Consider the following 17,928-nt stretch of genomic DNA (forward strand, 5'->3'; position numbering starts at 1 on the left):
TCATGCCCAGCAGTTATGGGAGGTGTCCCTTCTGCTTCAAAAGAGTGTCTTGTATCCCTGCTCCCGGGGGGGGGGTCCCCACCCTGTTGTTTACACACTGCATCAGGGGCACTTTATCTGTGCTTCAGCTGTTAGCTCAGGTACCCAGTCTTCAGGCTGCCTTCTGATACCTCCTTCTCCAGTCCCTCCATCCTCAACAGGATTAGGAATCTTTGCCATGTGATTTCCACCATCATAACACTTTAATCACTTCCTTACCTCTTTCCCACCAGAAGTCTCTTATTTAAAACAATTAAATGATGAATTTTAACACCACAATTTTAATCTGAGCCCTAATTAATAAATGATAGACTTTCAGTATATATGATGAGCTCAAAGAACATCTCCTCCAATCCCCTTCTTTAATAAAAAGGAAAGTGCAGCCATGGGAGTTAGTGGTGATATCCCCAAGGTCACACAGCCGATTCCTAATTTGTTCATCATTCTTTCCACTGCCAACATCAGTTGCAACCGCTGTCTTTTCTATCCTTGTGACTGATTCTGGCTTTCTCTATCAGAAGCTTAGAGAGCTTTAGCTGGGATGAAAGTGTGGTTTAAACTGTATTGTGCCTTGATCATCAACCAATCAAATGGTGTGGTTAAAATTGTAATGGGCCTGTCATTTTTCATTTAAAGCATTTTTTTTTTACCTGAGTTACAGGGAATAGGGACTCATTCAGGCTTCATCGGGTGAGAAGCATCTATGTGACAAGGCAGGAAACATGTCTTCTGAGAAGAAGAGAAGCCACAGAATGGGCAGTCTCACAGGGACTTGGGCTGGAAGACCATTGCATTCCAAGCAGGCTTTAAGGGACCGTATTTTTTTTCTTCTCTCAGGAATAAGAATTGTGGATTTTCTCTCTAGTGTGGTGGCCTTGAAAAGGCTCAGCTCTCTCCTCTTTCTTGCTTTCCTCTATATATTTCCTAGCACCTCTTTCTGACTAAGCTCTTTAAATTTCCCAGGTCACCTTTTAAGAGAGTTAATCTGATTACTTTAACTAATTGCCATCATTGCTGCCTGGAGTCGTGCCAGCTCAGAGGTCACTGGCCAGCTATTAATTGGCCACTCTTGGGCTACATGTGAATGCTCGGTCCAACCAGCTGTGGCCAGAGTGGCAGGCTATAGTGCAGAGTAGGGCCATCCCACCTCAAGGTCAGCCCAGGACTAGTTTCTTTAGCAAGTGTCTGTGCACATGGTCAGGCTCACACAAGACTTGTTCTGGATTTTCTACATGGTGATAATTTAAAGTTCATTTTTAAAATGTGCACACTTTTTGGTCTGCAGATCAACTACTGAACTATTGGAACTGAATATGAATGCTCTCTCCCACTAGTTTCTGACAGTTGGTTTTCACAGTCATCTGGGAAGAAACCTAGACTAGACAGGAAGAGCATTTAGGGAGGTATCAGCCTGGCACTCATAAAATTGAATGGGTTTGGTGAATATATGATGAATTTTTCCAGGTATATATATTTATAAAGTTGATTTAAAAATGAGAAGAAGGTAAGAATGATGGTATCTGAAATTCAGAAGAAATGTTTTGACAGGTGTATGTGATGATTTAATGGTGCATTTTCCATAAGGTGGACGGGATGATGCTGTGGAAATGCATGTTGTTCAGAAAAGTGGTACTCACTGTTGTGAACTTGCTGTTGAATTTCTCTGTGAGCTCTGCCATTCATGCTTTTGCTCTACTGTCACAAAGCTGGATCATTATTTTCAGAGGTGCTAATAATGTGTGAACCTTGATTGGATTCTGGATTTTAAAAAGTTGCCTGAGATATTTTGGGACATTTGGGAAAATTTAATATGCATTTCATATCGGATGAAATTGCTGAATGAGTGTTAATTTCATTGGGGTAATAATAGTATGTGGTTATGTCCTTCTTTTCATGATGATATGCCTACTGAGATATTTAGGGTGAAATATATATAGATAGATGGAATAGATAAATTGACTAAGCCAAAATGATATAGTATGAACAGTTGGTAAATATAGATGTTATTATTTCAACTTGTGTCTAGCATAATTTTTAGTATATTTATTTATTTTGAGAGAGAGAGAGAAAGAGAGTGTATGAGCAGGGCAGGGGCAGAGAGAGAGAACTCCAAGCAGGCTCTGCACTGCTAGTGTGGAGTCCGATGCTGGGCTCGAACTCACAAACCCTGAGATCATGACCTGAGCTGAAATCAAGAGTCGGAGGCTTAACCGACTGAACCACCCAGGTGTCCCCGTGTAACATAATTTTTAAAGTAAACAACACGTTGGAGTAAAATATGTTGCTAGTAGTTTGGTGTTGTGGGTGACTTGAGTTTGAGATCTGAAAGTTGAGTGAGTCTTAGATTAGGGAAAACAGGTCTTGAGATACTGGCATTTCTTTGGTGTAACGGTAGTCTGGTGTTTTAACCAAATGCCCTGCGGGATTTAGGGCACCGACAATGAACACCTCATTACTGACCAAACCTCCAAACATTCCTTGTGTTGGAAGCCAAGTTGGCCACTCCTCGATTTAACTATTAATAAGAAGTAGCCATCTCGTCTGATAGCTGACTTACCTTCATTAGTTAAAAAACGACCCATTGGGTGGAGGATGCAGGGCAGTTGCCCCTTTAATAGTGTCTTGCTAAAAGCTATTTGGCCACTGCAGTTGACGCAACCTAGAATTCCTGCCAGCATAATTGGGTGCCTAACGTGCTGCTGGATGGGCTAGCCCTGCACATGTCACTCCTAAAGGGGACAGTTTCAGCCTATTTAAAAGTGTTAACGATTTTGCAGAGAATAAAGATGTCTTTGGTAAAAGGACATGTCTAGACCAGATGCGGTATGGCTGTCATTGGGCTGCAGGGAATGCCATGCACATTGAAAGCTGTGTGAATGGTGCCCTTAAAGTTGTGCAGCCCAGGACCAGATGGCACGAAATACCACTTGTGTGCTGAAACCCTCAGGACTGTGGAGGTGGTTAAGCAGCTGAAGCCATTTTGTGATCAGTTCACTCTGTGGCCCATTGTTATTACATTTACACTCTTACTCTAGCATTTTTGCAGATTTATTTTTTGGATAGATGAAGTAGCCAATAATTTAAGCAATGTAATCAGTAATTTCTTACAGTGAAATTCCAAGCAAATAGAATGCATTTTAAAAGTGTTCTTTTCGTACTAGTAACTATCTCTATAGTCTTTGTCTGCTGTGGGGTTTGGAGTATCCTGCATCTTTCAGGCTGCTGTGAATGATCTTTTTGAAATGGAAATAGTATGAGCTGGGTAAGTAGAAGTTGCTCTAGAAGCTCCTTCTGTGTTTGGCCTACAGCACTCATGACACTATGAATTCCGATTTCAGGGTCATTTACTATCCAATGAAAGTTAATTTGAGGTATCAGGAACTTTCAAACAGCGTTTGTTTTTTGTGCTGATGACCATCCATTACTGAAATTTCATTTGAAATGCAATTAATTATCTTTGTCACCTTGCTAAAGGTTGATACTAATCTTCTGTCCTCTCTTATTAGATCTGTTGACACAGAGGCAAATGATCCCAATAATGGGAAGGAAAGAGCAGAGAGCAGGAGAGTCAACAGGCAGTGGCTTCTTACTGTTTTATTGAATGGTTCTTTTGTCAAAATGACTGCAAGAGAATTCTCAGTATGCCAGTCTCATCACACAAACCTAAATTCATGAAGTTTTCTGCACTTGAGTCATATTTTTAAAGTTTAGCTCAGGGGTCTCTATTATTCAGCTCACTGGTGTTGAAGCAATTTTGTTGACATTTTCTGTAAGTGGATTAGGCTCACAGTCATTGCCCAAAGCAGACAGATGGCTTCTTACACAGAACACCCTTGCAGGAACCTATCTTATGGTATCTTCAGAAATATAATGGGTCTGTCACAAGAGATAATGTTTGTCATTAATTTCTTTTGGTGACAGATGACTTCAGTTCATTTTTACTTTCTCACCTGCCTTAAACAAATTGGCTGTTTAACATTTTTTTTATTCCAATAGTGAGCAGTGCTTCGATGTTTTACACTGAGCAATGATGTGACCTCTAAATTACAAACAAGGAAATAAGCTTTTGCACGGGAGAGGGTGATACATTCTGTGGTTTCCCAAGGAACGTTCCCCCATCAATGGAATTATTACTCTTTTAATTTTAATCATGATGGGGTCTTTCACAGGTTATCAGTCCTGCATTTTATTCTCTGCAACAGATTGTTCCCTCTATTTTGCCAACTTGTCTTTTTTAAGTTTCAAAGTGGTTTTTGTTTCCTCTCATTTTGTAAGGTAGAGACAGTACAGTAGATTTCTATAACATTGTCATTATTGATAGCAAAATATTGCATTACTGAAACTTTAAAATTTTCTGTTTATAGGATAATTATAATGCTAACATTCATTAGAGTTTGCCACATATTATTCTAAATAACTCACATGTATTGTGAATACAATTCTTAGAGTCATTTTATGGATGAGGAAACTGAGGCACCAAGTGACTTTGCTTAAGGCCAAAAAGCTAATAAGTGGTTGGAGCCCAGGATTTGAATATAGGTAGGCTGACAGTGGCGGTCACACTATATATTCACCTACAGAATAGCAGTATGGTTACAATTCAAAGCCTCTGAGCCAAACTGCTAATATATGAGAGAAACGTGGCATCCTTACAATCAGATGTATTCTTTCATCACTCTTGGAGTTCTGGCTCTGCTCCCCAATTTGTGTGTGCCGCCATCTCGGCCAGCCAACGTATGGGGGAGGTTTTTAGGAGCTCGTGGATACTGCAAGGAGAATCAGTATCCCAGGGAGCTGAGAACTAACAAGTCCTCACATTAATAGCATCCTTTAAAATGTACAGCTAGTGCCTGTAATGAATTTGATTCTCCCATAATCTTCTTTTTTGGATCTGATCATGATGATACCTTTAAAATGAAAACCAATCATCTTCTCCACACTTCTCCCATTCATGAGTCTTCTACCATTGCTTTTATATTTCACTTTTCTGAAAATTTGGCTCAGATTAAAATTATTGAATTCTTGCAAACGCTATATATACCTTGAAGGCAAAAATCAGATGTCAAAGTATCAGCACAAAGGAAGTATTTATGTGTGGGACATTCATGGGGTTTTATCACAGGATTTTTTTTCTTATTTACTTACTTAGGATTTTTTTCATTTTTAAACCAAATCGCTCTTAAGCTATTTTTTTCTTCTCTCCATTTCTAAGATCTATTAGATCACATGTACAACGTATCATGTAATGTACCTCAATGCAAAGAAAATAATACAGTGAAGAAAAAGCATCTGTTGGCCTGGGGAGCAGGCAGTATTAGTTATTTCCTTCATACTTCTTTTCTGTGTGAACTTAGGCAGTATATTTACTTAGTATTCTTCACCTGTAAAGTTGAAAAAAATGATAATTCATCTTCAAATATCTCAAAAATGTGAAGTAGTTGCCAAGAACTCTTACTTAGCAGAGGAAAATGATACTGTCACTAAACGATACTTCATTGAGTGTTTTCCACTTTCATTGTTTTTTCTTCAGTATAAACCCAAGGAAACAAAAAAATTCTACGTTGGTAAAATATAAGGGAAAATGGCATGTATTTGGCCATTTTGGTGCTGTCACAGAGGCAGTATCCTACTAAAGCACTCTCCCATCCGATCTCTCTCTGTGTCAGCAAGACTATAGGAGGATTGAGGACTCAAGGCAGGTATCAAAAGATCCTTATATCATATTTCACTTGTTATAAGATGCCAAAAAAGAAACGAAGATGCTTCTGTGTCTCAAATTGTTGCTCAGATGTGTCTTAAACAGGAGAGACCTGTTTGATCCCCCAGGCTACATGTTCTCACCACATCACCTTCCTGTAAGCGCACGGCACCACTTGTGATTAGACATAATTTTGTTTTTGTGGCTTTTGGATTTATGCTTGTATCCCTAACTAGACCTCAATTGTATGCGGGAGGAAAGGGCATCTGTGCTTACCGTCTTACCCAGAGTCTAGCCCTGCGGTTCTTAATGCGTGCAGTACTGCCCTCTAGAGGGCACTTTGGAAAATTGAGGAGGTGATGGAAGAATTCTCTGGAGGTATTTAGTGGGAGCAGCCAGGAATGCTGGGTGTCCTGCACTGTGCAGGACAGGGCAACATAAAGAACAGTTGCTCTCGTCTTGCAAGACTTTAAGTCCTGCCTTGCTAAATCATCTAAAATAAGAGTACTTTAGTACACGATATTAATCTTTTTACAAGAAGTTATGTGAAAGGCCCAGTATCCGAGGAAAACATAGTGAGAGGCATGTCTAAATGAATGAAGATATTGTTTCTAAATTATTGAATAATTTATTCACTCTGGGAATTCTGTCTACTTAATTGTATGATTGCTATACAGTAAGCAATTTTGGAACAAACTGGGAAGTGAGTTACTGGTTTTAATTTGATGCTTTGTTATTGACAATCCATGGTAGACATCCCACAGTGTCCTGTGAAGTAGAAGCTGATATCATCAATCACAAGAAAAATATCCTTTGAGATACCTTTGAAGATTTGGCAGCTCTGGTAGGGTGTATGAGTATTATTTATTTGCTCACTTGTGGACTATCAGACTTTTTCTCCATGGTGAGAATCTGTACTTGTCTTGGTATGTTATCCCTATCTTAAAAAAAAATTTTTTTTAATGTTTTTATTTTACTTTTGAGAGAGAGACAGAGTGTGGGCCGGTGAGGGACAGAGAGAGAGGGAGACACAGAATCTGAAGCAGGCTCCAGGCTCTGAGCTGTTGGCACAGAGCCTAATGTGGGGCTCGAACTCATGGACTGTGAGATCATGACCTGAGCTGAAGTTGGATGCTTAACCGACTGAGCCACCCAGGCACCCCATGTTATCCCTATCTTAATTAAAGTTATTTTCCTTTCTTCTTTTATTATATGCAAATAAGTGTGATCTGTTGCCATTATTTGTTTTTATGCTAGTGTCTATCTGGTGCATCTGCATTGTCATTTTCCTATATTCTTTGTGTGTGTGGAATGGCATCTGATCTCTTTGTTTCTCTGCTGAATTTAATGAATTCATATTAAGTTCAGGCCCCTGCCTACTTCATTATGGTTTCTTGTGTGCCTGCCTGTTTAAATATTATAATACATATTATTTTGTTTTAAATGACTATTCTTTTATTTCTCTTTACAGTGTAGCTAGGATGCTATTTTTACTTCATTTTTAATGTATATAACCAGCTTATTTAGTTTTGACTTTCATTGTATGATAGTAAAGGGAACCTTGCAAAATATTCGTTTTAAAGAACCTTGGTTTTGACAGAGCTGGGACCCACAAGTCAAAGACAAAATGCCTTGTGTATAGAATATGTTTAATAAATATTTGCTTGATGAACAAATAGATGAATAAGGCAAAAGTGAAGACGTAAATTTTGTTGATAGTTAAGGGAGACTATCATGGCTCCTAAATCAAAGGAAGGAGGTGAGTGTGTCTTCGTTCACACACGCATAGCTGAGAACGACATACAGTAGGGACAACAAATGAGAATTGGAGGTATTATATTCTATACTTCTTAAGTTCTGGTCAACAAGTGCATCTCAGTGCAATAGATTTTATTGAGGAATGCGATGTTACCCATCACGAATGGCATATGTTGTCAGCACTGTTGCTGCTGGATTGTTATTACCGTTATTATTATTATTACCACAGTAAGTTAGTTAACACATTTATCAACTCACATAGTTACCTTTTTTTTGTGGTGAGAACTGTTAAGATTTACTTTCCTAGCAACTTCCAAGTATATAATACGGTATTGTTAACTGCCGTCACCATACTGTATGTTAAATTTCAAGAACTTACTCATCTTGTAATTGAAAATTTATACCCTTTGACCACTTTCACCCTTTTTCTCTATCCCTTGCCCCGGGCAGCCATCAAACTACGTTTTGTTTCTATGAATTCTGTTTTTTTTAAGGTTACACATAAAAGTGAGATCATCCGGTATTTGTCTTTCTCTGTCTGACTTACTTCATTTAGTATAATGCCCTTGAAATGTCTCCATCTTGTTGAAAATGGTGGGATTGCCTTCTGTCTCATGGCTGAATAATATTGCATTATATATGCAACATCTTTTGAAATGTCATTAGATGCTATATATAGTATATGGATAATATATTAAAGAAGATATATATTTTATACATATATATTAAAGATACATATATATTAAGGAAGATATATTAAAAATCTACTCGTTTGATGGACACTCAGATTGTTTCCATGTCTTGGGTATTGTAAATAATGCTGTAATGGGCATGATGGTGAGAATATCTTTTCAACATCCTGATTTCATTTCCTTTAACCCAGAAGTGGAATTGCCGGATTATATAGTAGTTCTATTTTTAATATTTTTGAGGAAGCTCCATGCCCTTTTACATAGTGGATGTACCAGTTTACCTTTCCAGCAGTGCACAGATGTTCCCTTGTCTCTATATCCTTGCTGGTGCTTGTTATCGCTTGTCTTTTTGATAATAATTATTTTGATAATAGTTATTCTAACAAGTGTAAGGTAGTTTTGAGTAGCATTTCCCTGATTATTAATGGTGTTGAGGACCTTTTCATGTACCTTTTGGGCATTTGTATGTCTTCTTTGGAAAAATGTTTATTCAGGTCTGTTGCCCATTTTTTAATCAGATTATTTATTTTTTTGTTATTGAGTTGTTAAATATTTTGAGTATATATATATATATATATAGAGAGAGAGAGAGAGAGAGAGAGAGAGATAGTTCTTTATGTATTTTGGATATTAACCTCTTACCAGCTGTATGGTTTGCAAATATTTCTCCCACTCAGTAGGTTGCCTTTTCATCTTGTCGATTGTTTCTTTTGCTGTGAATTGCTGTGAAGAGCATTTTAGTTTGATGTTGTCCCACTTGCTTGTTTTGGCTTTTGTTGCTTGTGCTTTTGGTGCCATACTGTTTTAATTACTGTAGTTTTGTATTACAGCTTAAAATCAGGAAGTGTGATGCCTCCAGCTTTGTTCTTTCTCAGAGTTGCTTTGGCTTTACAACCTTTTGTGATTCCATGTGAATTTTAGAATTATTTTTCTTGTTCTTATATTACCATTGGAATTTTGATAGGGATTGCATTGATTCTATAGATGATGTTGGGTAGCATGGGTATTATAATATTAATTCTTCTAACCCATAAACATGAGATATCTTTCTGTTCATTTGTGTCTTCTTCAATTTCTTTTATCAATATTTGGTAGTTTTCAGTGTGCAGATCTTTCATCTCCTTGGCTAAATTTATTTTTAAGTATTTTATTGTTTTTGGTGTTATTGTAAATTGGATTGTTATTTTTATTTCTTTTTCTGATAGTTTATTGTTAACCAATAAACAACTGATTTTTGTGTGTTGATTTTGTATCCTGCAACTTTAATGAATCCATTTATTAGCTCTAACAGTTGTTTGGTGTAGTCTTTAGGGTTTTCCATATATAAGATAACGTCTTCTGCAATCAGAAAGAATTTTGCTACTTCCTTTCTGATTTGGATACTCTTTCTTTTTTTCTCTCTCTCTCTCTTTCTTTCTGTCTTTCTTTCTAAAGTTTATTTTTAGAGAAAGAGAGCAGAAGCAGGAGAAGGGCAGAGAGAGATAGAGAATCCCAAGCAGGCTCTGCATCATCAGGGCAGAGCCCAATGAGGGGCTTGATCTCACAAACTGAGAAATCATAACCTGAGCTGAAACCAAGAGTCAGATGCTCAACTGACTGAGCCACCTAGACACTTTTTCTTTCTTTCTTTCTTTCTTTCTTTCTTTCTTTCTTTCTTTCTTTCTTTCTTTCTCTCTTTTGCTCTCTTTTTCTTTCTTTCTTTTCTTTTTTTGCCTAACTGCTCTGGCTAGGATTTACAGTACTATGTTGAATAGGACTAGTGGGAATGGGCACCCTTGTCTTGTTCCTGATCTTAAAGGAAAAGCTTTCAACCTTTCACCATTGAGTATAATGTTACTTGTAGTCTTGTCAGATATGACCTACGTTATATTGAGGTGTGTTCCTTCTATACTCAGTTTGTTGAGAGTTTTTATCATGAAAGGGTGCTGAATTTTGTCAAAAGATTTTTGTGCATCTATTGAGATGATTGTGATTTTTATCTTTCATTCTATTACAGTGGTGTAATTAAAATTATTAGTGAGTAGTATTTAAATAATGTTAAACTACTTCGTTTATATATATACTAAACAATACAAAGATAATTTCTTCTATATTAAAAACTATTTTTAAAAAACATGGCTAATGCAAAGGTCTTATGCTTAAGACACAGTTACCATTTTGAAGTAAATAGGGTTCTTCATTCCTTCAACATTCAAGTTAGTCAAGATTTCTTGATGAGAAAGATATTGTAACAATGGAGGATGTTATTTGAAAAATAAATGTGGAAAAAGATCTTATTTGCTAGGTCTTACATATACTTTCAAATTTAACTTTCAAATATAATTTTCATTATGTTGAATTTCAACAGATTCTAACTTCAAATTTTTTTGTAGCCTTTTGAATAATTGTGCTTATTAGACATGTCATGCTGCTTAGTTTGCAGTGTTGTCTTCTCTTTGAGAAGTACAAGAGAAATACCTCTGTCATGACATCACCACATTTTTGATCTGCTATTTTAATTTCTCAAATCAAGGACATTGTAGTAGTTATTTCTACCTCATTGGAGCAAAACATTTGACCTCTTCAGATAATACAGAAATTCCCCAAAAGCATGGTTTTTGAACTAGTAAGGTGGTAATAGGGCACCACCTACCACTACATGGTTTTGTCCAACAAATGGTAGCTGGAACAAATAAAGAGCTGTTAATTCCACCATACTGTCTATGGTTGACTTTTACTATAGTATTGTTGTCCGTGGCTATTGACACTAACTGTAGGTGTGGACCCCCACATGAAAGAATACCAGTGTATTGAGTATGTGCTGAAAAATACCATACAAGTCTGCCAGGAGACAGAGCTACATTTGTTTATGTGTGTGGATGTGTATGTGAGAGCTTCTTTAAATATTTGTGGTGTGCTCTGAGATGACCCACGCATTTCCTTCACATGTGACACGGGCACTAGTCGTGATGTTCTCCTGCTCTTGTATGCACTAATAACACAAGGGATAGTGCAGTTCATGGGAAAAATTGGTGTGGAGGAGTCATGGATGTCTTTGGTAAGTTATTCTGCCAGATTGTAGCCAAAATTATTTTCAAATTAGTGTTGGGGAGGGGGAGGGAGCTGCCTTTCTTAGTAAGATGAGGAATAATACAAATCCTAAATATCTTTTGAGAAGTAATAAAATACATTCCTAATAGATAACTTACAAACATATAACTACTAAGTTTACTTGCATTTAGAATTCCAGCCCTTTTTATGATTGTGATATAATGAGATAATTTATGCAAATTTGCTTATAGTTCATATAGTAAGTGTTCAATAAATGTTAGCTTCTGTTTTGGATTGTGATGATATTTTATTGTCAACAATAAAGTTATTGGCAGTAATAAAAATTGTAGTGGTATTGTACAGCAGCCCCATTTACAGTTTAAATTGCATCAGATATTTCTTGACTTCCAGGATTTTAATTGCAATCTAATGCAGTTGCAAGGATTTGGTTATGACGGCTTAATCTCTCTTTTTTAAAAAAAGCTAATTAAGCATCACTAATTTCTAGATTCAAAACCTCTATAGTGATCTCTCTATGGTTTTCTGTGATGCCAAGTGTTACTGTTTAAATGTGCTGGGATTTCCATGGACTCTTAATTTTGAGAGCCAAATACATGTGGAGGCTGAATTGTGGCTATTGCCCTTGAGAATTTCGATAGTCCTATTGTCCCATGAGCATCAGTCTGCCTGAGATGCCCTCTATTACTCTTACTTTTCTTTGGGTTAAATCAGTCCTCTTTTTTTCTGAAGCATCCCTAACATCAGAGGAGAGAAACCACAAATTGCCACGAGATCACTAGAATATCCAAACATCAGCAGCAGCTTGACATTTCTTTCAAGTTGAGTGTTCAGTGATCAAATTGTACATTACTTTTACATTTCAGGCCATAACAATCCCAGATTTATTTGAGTATCTAATAATATTCAGTTTATATAATTCCAAGCAAAGTGCTCTTCTCTCCTTTTTCCTCCCCTCCCAAGACCTGTGTTTGAGGAAATATTTTGAGCATATTTCTTTAGAAATGCCTGTTACAATATTCCTTAAATACATACTACACACGAATACCTTCAAATTGATTAGCTGATCTGAATACCTAATACATGTTGTAGGAAATGATACACAGGACAACGACGTTTTGACAGAGGAGATACTGTATAAGCTGGCTAGTTAGAAGTTTGAGAGGGCGTGTAACAGAATAAAGAGAGGGATGCTAGTTGGCCAGGGGAAATTGCTGCACATATAAAGGGAAAAAGCACTAAAAAGGAATGCCAAGTTGGGGGTTGTTAACAATAAACTTCACTCTTTAATACAATAGTATAAGTCTTTTCTGGTCCTGATATCCTAATAGGGAGGACTCCAGGAGCCACAGAACAGAAAGGTGACCTTTATTCCCCCTTTTTAAAATAATAGGGGACAAAATTTTTATGTAAATATTTAAATGTAAAATCTTTATAACTTGGACTTTCACTTTGTCTTCTTCTGTTAGTTAACAATTAAATTTCTCTTTCTATTTTTTTCTTCTTGTATCATTCAGCCAGGATGTGTCGTCTCCTGGTTTTTTAGGAGATGATGTAGTTGTGTTTTCGTGCACTGGCACAAACTGTTTTCTACAATTGGCCATTGTTTTCTAGAGAGACTGACTTCTGTGTACCAGAACCGGCACAGTCTGGCATTTAGGCCTGGATGCCACCTCTCAGAACTGATGAAATGCCATTCTGGCTGATTAATTAGATACGTTTCACAACCTGTTGCAGGATAAGGGATGTGAGAGCATTCTGCATTAGTAGCTTGAGAATTTTGAGATTTTTCTCCTTCTCTTACAATTAGGAAAGATGCCAATTTTGCTTTTGTTGTAATTTTAAAATGCTTTGTGAAAATTTCAAAACTAAAAGGAAAATGATGTCTTAAAAGTAACACTGAAAATGAGTCTGGATATGATCTCTTCATTAATACAGTTTGGTTTTTAAAGGAATCTTTCAATTTATAAATCCAGTAGCAATACACATATCTCTGTGAAACAGACTCTTGCAGGTGCATTTAAAAATGTTTTTGATGTTTATTTTTGAGGCGGGGGGTTGCAGAGAGAGAAGGAGACACAGAATCTGAAGCAGGCTGAGCTGTCAGCACAGAGCCTGATGCGGGGCTCGAACCCACAAACAGTGAGATCATGACTTGAGCTGAAGTCTGATGTCCAACTGACTGAGCCACCCAGTCGTCCCATTGCAGGTGCATTTTAAGCAAATTAGTCAAATTTATCTGTTAACATATGTACAGTACCAGGGTATTCATTATAGTAGTAGACTGCGATACTCGCTCTTTCGTATCACCTTATAGCATAGTTTACTTGTGATTATTTCAATTACAAACAGTGTTTCAACATATTTTCTTTAATCTTTAAAACTGTGAGGAAGGCAGAAGGATATTTTCTTGTTTATAGAAGAGAAAATAGCCCAAGGAGAAATTGTTGGAGCTGAAAGCAAAACTAAGATAATCTGACTTGTGTCCCTGTCAGCGTGTCCTTGGTATACCTGATCTTCCTGACTCCAACTGTCTCTTCTGAGTTCTGTCAGACTTGCCACGTGAGCAATGATTCTCTTTATATCTGTGTTGTTTTCGTGGGTAACAATAAATAGGCTTTCATGTGCTTTGTAGAGTGTGCAATTTTCCTTGAAGAGATGTCATATCATGTAGTGCTTGAGACTGCAGACTTTGGAGGGGCGCCTGGGTGGCTCAGTTGGTTTAGCACCCAACTTCAGCTCAGGTCATGATCTCACAGTTCATAGGATCAAGCCCCGCGTCAGACTCTGTGCTGACAACTCAGCCTGGAGCCTGCTTCAGATTCTGTGTCTCCCTCTCTCTGTGCCCCTCCCCCACTCACACTTTCTCTCTCAAAAATAAATTTAAAAATAAAAAAAAAGACTCTAGAGCCCACTGCTGGGCTGTATTTGAACCCCAGCTCTACCACTTAGCAGCTGCATGATGCTGGGAAAGGTGACTGCTCTGGGCCTCAGTGTTTTTTCATCAATAAACCGAGAATAAGAAAAGTGCCTATGTTCTTAGGGATGTTGTGACAGTTGAATGAATGAACATATGTAAAGCATAAAAAAGAGTGCCAGCACAGAGTAAGCACTTCACACATTATTATGATTACTTAAGAATTGCATTTTTTGGAGTGGACGTGACTTTATTTTGCAGTGTCCAGAGGGGACTCATTATGTCTGCATTAAACAGAACCGACTTCCCAAATTCTGCTTGTGTAGTGAATATTTTTCCCTTAGAAAATCCATCTCTATCTGACAGAGTGTTCATTTTCTTGCCTTGGGTCTTAGTCTAAAGTATAAATATGGTGTGTGGAATAGGGCACTGAACCAAGGTACGAGACCGGGACTTTAGTCCCAGCTCATTTACCAGCTGTGACCTTGGGTCAGTCACTAAACCTCCTCAGGCTCAGCCTCTTTTCTCCTCAGAAGAAGGCTAGACTATAAGACTTCCGAGTCCACTTATCAAATCCCTTTCTGTGATTGAGGTGATCGGGGCAAGTCCACTTTAACAATAATATTAGGCAAAGCCCTCCTCATGCATCCCATTTAGTTAAATCCTGTTATTAGAAGGATTTAGCTATTATTACATAGGTAGTATTGGGAAGTGCCTGTGTAGATTTTGGGGAATGAAATATTCTAAGGCGTTTTTAACACAACTTTCCTGAAAATGCCTAAGGAAAAACCATTCATCAAATTAAGCAGCGTATCATGGAGCACCTTGGATAAAATAGGTGACGTATCCTTTGGCCGAATCTCTGCTTTGTGGCGCAATCAGTGTAAACTCTGCTTCTTCCCACATTGTCCTTTGCAGTTCAGGGTCACCTTACCAGGCACTGCAGTGAGAATGGAGAGGAGAAAGAGAAAGGACTCTTTTGTCTGTGCACCGGGGGAAAAGGTGCCGGCTTCCCCACACTTGCTCCTTCAGGCTTCCGAGCCAGCATCAGCTTATACATCGATCATTATAATGAAGAACTAAAATGAGAAATAAAAATAAGGAGAGACAGTCTTTCTTGAGCAGTGATGTAACTGACAGCTGATGATTTCCCGTGATCCTCCTTTACTTTTTGTTTTGAAGGACATGCTGAACCTCTGGAGCCTTTTTTCTCCATCAGCCAGATGGGAACACTGTCCTTAAGGACAATGTGGGTAAAGACAGAAGGAATGTGGGTAACTAATAACTTATTAAAAGACAGATTGCAAGGATAACCCAATACATAAACCCCAGCTCGCCAAGCATGGTGGTGTGTGATTTATGTCACAGAAGATGTTTGGGTTTGTAAACTCTTGTACACTGAGGGGCAACTTTCAGTTCTTTGAGGAAGAGCTTCCTTCCTTGATTTCTCCGAAGCCTAGGAATGCTGGGCCTGGGTGGGACAGGGGTTGCAGCAGTGTGCAAAGTCTCAGACCATGGTGAGGGAAGGGTGGATTGTCCTCAGTAATTCAGAGGAGCCCCCCACCCTCACCCTGAGGTTGCTCCTCAGGAATCTCAAGGGGGTGCTGTCAACCACAGAGCTGATCAGGATCAGGTTGAGGTCCTTGGCTTAAAGAGCAAAGACCCTCAACAGTGCTAGAAAAGAACCTGGGGATAATGCCTTGAAAAAGTGAGCTCTCAGGGTCTGGGTCTGTTTCCTCACTGAGTAATAGCACTAACATATAGAGTGATATCACTCAGGATATGCCTGGTGCATAACTTTCTTCTTTGGTGTATATTTCTACTTGTTTGCAGGGCCAAGGAGATCTGTTGAAGAATGCCAAGAATGAAGCTGTAGAAAACATGAAGCAGATCCAGCTGGCGTGCTTGTCTTGTGGACTTAGTAAGGCACCTAGCAGTTGTGCCGAGGCCAAGAGCAAACGCAGCCTGGAAGCCATAGAGGAGAAGGAAAGTGGCGAGGAGAACGGGAAGCTGTGACCCTGAGCAGTACCGACACACTCACTCATCCTTCCTCTTGAGGACTCTGGTTTTTCTTTCTGGTTTTCTTTCTGTAAGCTTTATAGAAATTCACAAAAAGGTACCCTCTATAGGGTGTTGGACATAGACAGATATTTTCACAATGTCAGTATTTTAATGTAGTTAATTTATCTAAGTTAAAAGCTTTAGTAGCAGTGTTTAAAATTCTGAGATGAGTGTACATACCCATGTGTGGATGTGAGTGGGAGTGTGTGTGTGTGTGTGTGTGTATGTGTGCGTGTGTGTGTATGTGTGTGTGTGTGTGTATGAGAGAGAGAGAGAAAGAGAAAGAGAGAGACAGAAAGTGAAGTGAGAGAGAAAAAGAGAGGGAGAGAGATTGAGATCCTGTGAAAATCTATTCTATGTTGCATTATTCATTTAGTAAGTTATTATGTTATCATTTTGGGACAAATTTGTTAATCTGAAATTCTAAAGAGCACTTACTATAACCTGTTGCTGTGTTTAATTTTACTTCTCTACCTTCTTCATTTAATTTAGAGATCTTAACATAGGTTATTATCAAAGGAAGCCAAATTTACCAGTGCATAGATGTTTTGATAGACTAAATATAGATTAGAAAAATTCCTAAGAATCACAGTAGAAATAAAAGTGAGTGAAAGATTAAAAAATGATCAGAATTTCTAAGAGAATCAGCAAAATCATTTCTTCACTTAGAAACTCTTTAAACTATTTATTAAAAAAAATCAAATTTTAGAAAGTTTTTTTGTGGTTGTATATTAAACATGTATGATTTCAGTGGAAAAGCTGATAAGTGAATTTATACCCACCTACATGGAACTCTGAAACACAGTGAGAGCTCTGTTGTAATTAGGACTTTGATGTGACCTTATTTTCAGTTATGAAATGTCAAGGTTGAGATCTTTAGGAAGGCCTCATTCTTCCAGACTGGGAGTCTAGCATTCATCTATAACAGACATGAGCAGTAGGAGGTCTTGGCTTTTATTAAATATAATTTATTGTACTAAATTTAAATTTAAAGACATTGTTCAACCACATCATCATGTTGAATTGACATAAATTCCGTGGGTCAGATAACATCTTTGTGATGATTTAAGAGCTAACTTATTACAAAATATGATATAATTTTAATACATGAACAAAAATATACATACAAAAGAAGCAAACTAATTAGGGTACATTTATAATTGCATCCAGATAATTTTTACCCTTATATCTTCATAAAGAACTTGAGTGTAATATGTTTGTTACTTCCACCAGAACTAAATGTTCTATGGTTATGAAAATATATTTATTTAAAACATTGCTTTTATTTTGAAAAGCTTCTTAATTAATTTGATTAACAAATACGCAAGTTTGGGGGAAACTAGGGAAGATAATTGTTAAAATTTTTGCAATTATAAGCATCTTCTATAGCTACTGTGTTAAGTTTTTTTCTGACTTCTTAACACTATTATGTTCATGTTGCACATTACTGAAAGTAAAGATATGAAACAACACTTTTATGGTTCTCTTTTATTATGAATTCTTTGAAAAAAGAAAAATAATGAAAATGAGTTATTATATTAAAAATATCTCAAAGGGTATAATATTTCCATGAACCAAATGTGAAATTTCTCCTTGGGTTTAAAACTGGGTGTTTAGCGAGGTTCATGAGCTCATTTTAAGGTAGGTTTTCAAGGGTACTATAATTGCCTGAAAAAATTTCTTTACACTCCATTATATTTAACCTGCACAGTAAA

General features: G+C 37.4%; 1 protein-coding gene across 3 annotated transcripts in view; it reads left to right on the forward strand.

Moving 5' to 3' along the window:
- The window catches only part of PLCL1 (phospholipase C like 1 (inactive)), a 330,501-nt gene extending 312,816 nt beyond the window's left edge, over positions 1-17,685 (forward strand). For all 3 annotated transcript variants that reach the window (XM_015077978.3, XM_053215513.1, XM_053215512.1), the window contains one exon: positions 15,986-17,685. In XM_015077978.3, coding sequence (XP_014933464.2) covers positions 15,986-16,168 — 183 coding nt within the window. In that variant the 3' untranslated portion in view covers positions 16,169-17,685. The remainder of the gene's footprint in view (positions 1-15,985) is intronic.
- The last annotated feature ends 243 nt before the right edge of the window (positions 17,686-17,928 follow it).

Source organism: Acinonyx jubatus, chromosome C1, assembly GCF_027475565.1.
Source record: "Acinonyx jubatus isolate Ajub_Pintada_27869175 chromosome C1, VMU_Ajub_asm_v1.0, whole genome shotgun sequence".
NCBI classification, from domain to species: domain Eukaryota; kingdom Metazoa; phylum Chordata; class Mammalia; order Carnivora; family Felidae; genus Acinonyx; species Acinonyx jubatus.